The sequence below is a fragment of the Corvus brachyrhynchos genome, unplaced genomic scaffold (genome assembly GCF_000691975.1).
Source record: "Corvus brachyrhynchos isolate BGI_N302 unplaced genomic scaffold, ASM69197v1 scaffold60, whole genome shotgun sequence".
Taxonomy (NCBI): domain Eukaryota; kingdom Metazoa; phylum Chordata; class Aves; order Passeriformes; family Corvidae; genus Corvus; species Corvus brachyrhynchos.
In genome coordinates this window covers 6782846-6790474 of record NW_008236767.1, presented here as the reverse complement: position 1 = coordinate 6790474, position 7629 = coordinate 6782846, and the positions used below count along the sequence as shown (strand labels likewise).

The following is a 7629-nucleotide window of genomic DNA, read 5'->3' as shown; positions in this document are numbered from 1 at the left end:
AGCAGGAATATGAAAAGCCAGAATTATACATATGAGGCAGCTGACAAATCCTCTGAGCTCACAAAATCAAATCATTTACTCCTCATTGGTGCTCAAAGACCCACTAGATAAAAGCTGCAGTTTATTCTTTAACATCTGATGGAACTTGGCTTGTATGTTACCAATACTTACATAAAACAAAGTCCCTGTGCATTAGCATCAATATTTGTGACACTGTTACCATTTTCACTAGAACTCACAAGCTTTCAGGAGTTTTTATTTTATCTCTAAAAATAACCCAGACTGATTTGGGCACGAAAAATAACAAAGCATGCTTTATAAGTTTCTCTTTTGACCACAGGGAAGTTTTAGACAGAGCAGTACATTATCCACTGCTGGAATGAGCCAGCTAGATCAGCAGGGGGTTTACAAGTAATTCTGGCCAATACTTCATATCTCCACAGCTTCTCTCATGATGTGAGGCACCACAAGTCAGATCAAAGTGGATCCAAGATCAGTGTTTCAACAGGTCTTGACTCTGCCTGGCCTCTGGGAAAACCTAACCTATATCCTCCCTCCCAGGGTGCTATGGCATCCCATCCCTTGACATGACAAATGAGATCATCCATCCCATGGCTGGAAGAGCCATCATGTCCCCATTGCATTGCCATGCATGTGGGGTGCCTGGTGCCAGGATGTCAGACAGTTCAGGGGACTGGCTGCTGAAACATCAGAAGATGTGCAGACCATGAGGTCAAGGTAGTCAGTAGCATCTTGAAATCAATTTTCAGTTTCTTCCCTTATATATGCTCAAATACTCGTAGACATTTGTTTATCTATCTCTTATTCTCCCTTTAAAAACCCTTACTTGCTCCATGCTAATGAAGCAATCTCCAAGGAATAACTAACACGCTTGTAAGAGAATGAGAATGTGCTTTCAGTTTAGTAGATAAACAACCACACAAGGTTTAGCTTTGTTTTATTTTTGTAAATGAGAATAGGAAGAGAAGGCACATCTGTGTGTGCACACTGCCAAAGTGAATTATAAGCAAGGTGGATTCAGGAATAGGCACAACAGAGAGTAATCTTACATTTCTCCTCCCAGATACCTGCACCAGCAAAGTTGATTTTACCAGTGTTGCATCTTAGGCATGTTTGGGAGATGCACTGTTTTTCTTCACAAATTTCTATATTGAAATTGCATCTCTACCCTTTGAAGGTCTAGATTGGAGTGTCAAGATTTCAAAACAACTGATCCTCATCTTGGTATGTTCTCCTTCTCCCTTCCTCTGAAAGTATCTGGGCTTAATGAGCTGGAACACAAATGGGCCAATAATAGGCACACACTGAGCATGGATACAACACATGTCTATGCACATATATGTACGTATATATAAATTTATATCTTCAGGTTTTTCTATAACCCTGGCTTCTATATGGCCAGTCCTTGAACCCCTTCACTTCCATTGACTTCAGAGGGGAGAAGTATCAGGCCCTCTGGGAACACTGAAGTCACAGAGAACATCAGACACCCCCTGTCCAGGGTGGATTTCTAACATCCGTTTGCAGCACACAACAAACACAGCTCCTAGAGAAATATTGCACAAGGCCACCGAGTTATGAAATGTTGACTTTAAGTCCACTTCACCTTCTTATTGTTCTTGGAAGCAGCTGGGTCATAACATCAAGACTATAAGGTCAAATTTAGGCCTGGCACAAATGGCTGCGATTTCCAGTGTTCTCCATAGAGTCTCACTGTTTGTGCTAGAGCTGAATTTGGCCTGTGATCTTTCCCTCACATGCCAGAGACTGAATTCTTTCCCCTAAGCCCCTAATATGTCATCACTATCTTTTCCATGCTCTACAGTCAAAGAGACTACTGAGCCATACAGCTAGCCCTGGGCCTCTTACTGTATGTACTTAGATTAAAAATCAAATGGTAAAATATTTCAATGTCCATTAGGCAGTTCTGAGGATTTTTTTTCTGACTGCTGTGGGAATATCTTTCTCCATATTTTAGATGACTGTGTGAAGCTCTAGGTGCCTTTGATGCAAAATCAGGAGATTAAAACTAGATAGGTTTCCCAGTTGGAAAAAAGTACGAATTTTCTCTATGAGCCAATGTATTTAGGGCTAGGAATGGCAATCTGAATGTGGAATTTAATTCTGGATTGGAGCCTACTGTATTTTATCAGATGACATTCCTGTAGCTGTAGCCCGTGAAAATGACACTCCCATGGGATATAACACTGCAGAGACCAAGAATACAAAATCAGTCATGCTGCTTTTTGATTTATTACTTTTGCATATACTGTTTTGTGGGGCTTCCGGAACACTTCCACCGAAACAAATATGGGCACTTTTACATCATTTTAAAAAGACAAATATAACTTGCTTGCAAGTGTCAGCTCTAAGGAGATATCCACAAGATGAACAGAAAACTTCCCTTTCTTTGTCATCCTCATACCATCTATTTAGGCAAAGCCAGGGAAGTAGCATGGATCTTTGTAATCTGCTTTGTTAGCTAGGAGACACAGAGCTTTTGCAGACTTCCATGAAACACAGATTCTGAAAGTCTCTTTTTCTCTTAAAATCATCAGTCAGCTTAGTTTGCTGTCTTCAAGGCTAGCATCATCTCTAATATCAAAGGGGACTGTAGTCACAAGCAATAGTTTTCCACTAGCACTCAAAACTTAGGACATGGTTGCAGACATTTGAGTGCCTGTTTTGGCGCTTGTGATGACTTGGGGAAGGGATATCTGTTCCCCTCGGGCCATAAGGGTGCAAGCCACAAGTGACAGGGTAGTAATCCTGATGCCTAGTGTGTTGTGATGTGTTGGTAATCTGCCACAAGCAAACCGAGAGGAAGTTCATTGTGAAGAAATGGCTAACTAGAACAAAAACCTGGCTTAAGGCATTACAGGTATATTTCAGCTATATATATATATCAGTAATGAACTTCATATTATGGAACACATAGGAAAGCACAGGAGACATAAAGCCTGCCTCAAGGAATTTATGATCCAAAAAGACAAGAATTAAACAGCAGTTAAAATACATAAAGCAAAACATGACCAGAATTTGGCAGCATAATGCAGAAGTGCTTAAGTTCTACTGTGGTTTTAATTTGGTGAATCTAGTATTTGTGAGTGGTTGTCCTATAACTCACCACCCCTCTATCTCCAAGTGGAACTTTGGTGCATTCAGTTTAAGGCTGTGTGTGTTATCACACAAGAGTTCAGTCCTTGCTGTAGGCTGCATTGCAGCTCTGGTGGCCCACATGTATGGTCAGCCCAGGAAACCTGAGCTAAGGGTTGCTGGTCCAATGGCCTGGGGGCTGGTACCAGCTTGTGAGCTCAGCGCATTAGTTTTCCCTGGTGGCCTAATTCAAGTTCTATGTTATACATTTTTATGCACAAAGTAGGGTTTCATACTCACTCCTTTTTGCATGCTTTATTAAGAGTGTAAGGGAACTTGAAGCTACCTTAGAAGTGCAATTAAATAAGGACCTGTGTATTATGCTGTCTACATTTGTGTGTGTGAAGCACAGTAGGAAAATAATGCCAGCAAGTTCCACTTATAGACGGTAGTCTTGGTGTTCTGGGGTTTCTATAAGATGCTGAAGAGAAATGAAGAGAAAAAGAATAAATTAAACTGACCCACCCTGCATATGCAAAATTATGGTTTTTTCTGCCAACATTAATTTTTCTGCAATTGGGACAATGTAGAAAATAAAATACTGTGTAAGGAAACAAATATGCTGCTGAATCAGAATGGGCCTTTGCTGCCTGAGTGACAATCAGTTGATGTTCAATTACCATGTTAAATGAATTAAAGCAAGATGGAAAGTACTTAACTCCATAACTATATGTTCCTGTCAAGTTACTTATTTAATAATTGTTTCTTGCTTGACAAAGGACAGGAAAATGACCTTATAGGAGATTTCTAAGATGCTGTAACTAAAACTAAATATTCCCACTATACAGTATAGATAAGCAACAGAACAGAACCCTGCTTCATGATACTGGGAAAGTGTTAATTGTATTATTGGATATGATGTGTTTTATAATTTGGCACTGTCTTAAGCATGAAGCTCGAAAGAGCTTCAGCTATTTTCTAGAGCACACTTGAATGATGACACAAGACATTTTCCTCCCCAAAAGTGCTGCAAGGATGCAACTCTTATACTTACAACAACACAAAACTATTTAAGCCTGAGGGCTAAAACTTCCTCACATCTGCAGAAAAAAAAAAAAAAAAGAGTTTGGGAGGAACAGCTGACTTGCTCATACCTGCTTGAGGTACGGCTGCAAATGCTGAAGACACTCCCTCCCCACTTGCCCTGCCTTCATAAGCCCCCAGTGCAAGTCCAGGCCAGCACAAAGCCAGTGAATTGGTACCACTGCCAGGACCATATTCATGTGCCTTCAGATAAAAATATTGATGGCCAGACCAGACCCTGTTGCTATTTATGTTGCCAACTGAAGCCCCTCCCTCCCCACTTGCCCTGCCTTCATAAGCCCCCAGTGCAAGTCCAGGCCAGCACAAAGCCAGTGAATTGGTACCACTGCCAGGACCATATTCATGTGCCTTCAGATAAAAATATTGATGGCCAGACCAGACCCTGTTGCTATTTATGTTGCCAAGTGTTTACTCTGTCCTAGACAGACAGAACTTACCCTAATTTTTAGTCTAGGCCATGACCAGTCAGAATTTCCACAACCAGCATGAGGATCATAAGCCTACTTGTATAGCAGGCCTTGACCTAAGCAGTGGGCACCTTTAGAAGGACAGTGCACGTAGACAGGGAGAGCTCAAACTGTTGTCCTCAGAGGACACACCCAAGCTTTTCCAGGGACAAAGTGGGGTGAGCTGATCACCCTCCAGACAAGCCAGCCTGCAGAGACCATTCTTGCCAATGCAAAAATCAAAGCAGTCTGGGGTCTTCTAAAACTTTTCCCCACCCAGTAAGGACTTTTTTACTATAATGACTTTCTGTTAAATTGTTAAAGTTTATAGTGCCCGGGAAGACAAGGTGTTCATGTGATTATTATTCATTCACCAAAAGATTCAAGAGAAGAGGGCAAGGCAGTGCATACACTAGACATGGTAGATACATAGGTAGGAAATAATTAAATAACTGTCTGATGGTGTTCCTATGAAGTAGTGATGTTTTAGATGGAGATTTGCAGAATTGTTGTTATCTTCATATTATTGGGTTAACCTTGTGCAGTGTGACTATTTGCAGGAAAAGTCGGGTCCCAGAGGACTTTTTCAATTATGCTGTGACTGTAAGAGCACAGCAGGAGTGTCTATTTTTTGTATTTGTGCTATGCAAAATAAAACCCAATGTGGAAGCAGTGGATACATGATCTTTTGAAGAACATTATTCTGTGTAAAATTCTTTGTTCAGCTCTGTTTTTTAAGTTGGCTATCAGAATGATGCAGAGGCATCGCAATATACAAAGCAGTATAACTTAGTCTTTGTTCTGTAGGTCAAGCTGAATTCATTTTAGCAGCCAGGAACAGACTGCTGACTAATTTCTTATTTGTTTTCAAAACAAATAGTAATTCCCCTAATAATCACAAACGACTACAACTTAAGAAGCAAATCGCTACCTTTTTTTTTTTCTTTGCAGAACAATAGGAGATCAGCAAACATTACATATTTATCTTAATCTGGAGAAATTACAAGGGTGCAAAGATACAGTTGCACAGCTAAAACCCATCTTTTTCCCTCTCTGTCTTTATAGTTACAGTTTTAGAAGCCTAAGACTTCTCTGTTTCCATTATGATCTTTTGCTTCCCCTGGGAAGCAAAATCTTTAATCCTTTTAGGCAGCCTCTGAGTTTTGCCAGCCTGTGTGTGAGGTTTGTTCTGTGTCTGAAAGCAAAGCCCTTGTGAAACAAAAAATTGTTTCATGAGTACATTCTTTATCAAAATGGTGTTGTGCTGAATCCTTCCAGCCTGAAATTACCACTCTCCCTTTGTAGTCTGCAACTGTATTGTCCTCTGTGTGTACACTCTGTGCTGCCAGGTCCTCTCCATTAGGGGACTGCTGGTTTTACTGAAGGGTTGCAAGATCAAAAGAGAACACTTTAAAGTTTCGTAAAGTTTATCTTTCTGGGGAGGAGGTGTTCATATGTACTTTTAGCTGTGGAATTCAGAAGAACACCCCAAAATTGTCCTCCTAAATAGATTTGCCTGTCTTTAAGCTTTGAATCAATAGCCCAGTTAACTAGGCAGTGAGGAATGGGAGGGGGAAGGTGAACAGTCTTCACTTTCCTCATGGAGGCTTTCCTCAGGTGCCCAGGTTGTGCAATTGTCTGGAAAAGTGGACAACAAAGACACAGAGCTGCAGTTTTCATGTTGTGCAATATTATGAATCCCAAATGCCTGTCCACACATGGGTGTGTGGCATGTGACTTAAAAATTGTGAAATATAGCAACAATAAAAAAGTAAATTTTCTTTCCTTTTATTTTTCTCCCTCACTGTTAAACCTTTGGATGGTTTTTAAGCTTTTCATTTCAACAAGAAAGATGAGGAGTCAGTTCTGCTTAGTTACATGAAGCCCAGGTGCATGTATGACTCCTAAATCTCCCCCTTCAGGAAAAAACCCCAAAACATGAAGTAGTGAGAAACTCATGACAATATTTGCAAACAGAAATGTTGAGTTGTTCCTAAATCTGTCACTGACACGGCTAACAGCAAGTCATTAGCTAGGCTCCATGGGTCAGAAGCTGGTTCTCCTCCTGAGACCTGTCAACCCTAAATGTCTACACATGTTCTTCTAACATCATGTCACTGTAGTCCTGTGGGGTTCTGCCTAACCCTGCAGATAATCTTTGATCTTGAAATCTGGGCAAAATTGAAGTGATTCTCCAAGGTCTTTAATCTATTATGAGATTGTGCACATGCCACATTTAAAATAATTTGGTGAGTTGAGAGAAATGTACAGAAATAGATCCATGCTTCTGAGAAGTTAATTAGACCGATATGGGATCAAGACTGGAATAATGACTAACATTTATTATCCTTAGCAGCTCCATGGGCTTCTTTGACTGGCCCCAATAGTTCACCCAGGGAGGAGAGAAATCCTCTTGGCTGATCTGTGGTGCTGTCATCTCCTCCTTCATTTAGCTCAAAAGTCTTTCTGCAGATTCTCATCTTCCCCAGAGGGTTTTAACTGGTCTCACGAGTGGAAGCCAGAGGAGAGAGTCACACTTACCTTTCCCCATCCCCAAAGGTCCCATTCAAAAGTAGGCCCCACACTCCACTTTGAGCAATTAAACGTGAGATGCTATGAGGAATATTGTTTTTTCAGTACTGCTGATTAGTTAAAGGGTGTTTCACAGTTGGAACAATATTTTCTTAAAATATTTGATGTTTATTATTTCACTCTTTAGGCAATATGATGAGGAAAGGCTGTTTACTTAGAAAAACATTATGAAAATGCATGAGACACACCGGTGATGTACAAAAACAAAACCAGATTCATTTACCAATGTGCCACTCTTTGTTTTTAGGTATACAAAAAGAAAACCGAAGCTGCCAAGAAGGAGTATCTGAAGCAGTTAGCTGCCTACAGAGCAAGCCTTGTATCCAAGGTAACACATAATGTATATACATACACACATATATATAGTGAC

At 40.5% G+C, this 7629-nt stretch overlaps 1 protein-coding gene across 3 annotated transcripts in view; it reads left to right on the top strand.

The window, feature by feature from the left end:
* The window catches only part of TOX (thymocyte selection associated high mobility group box), a 219060-nt gene that overhangs the window by 186132 nt on the left and 25299 nt on the right, over positions 1-7629 (top strand). For all 3 annotated transcript variants that reach the window (XM_017727483.1, XM_017727482.1, XM_008644947.2), the window contains one exon: positions 7507-7587. In XM_017727483.1, the coding sequence (XP_017582972.1) occupies positions 7507-7587 (81 nt within the window). The remainder of the gene's footprint in view (positions 1-7506; positions 7588-7629) is intronic.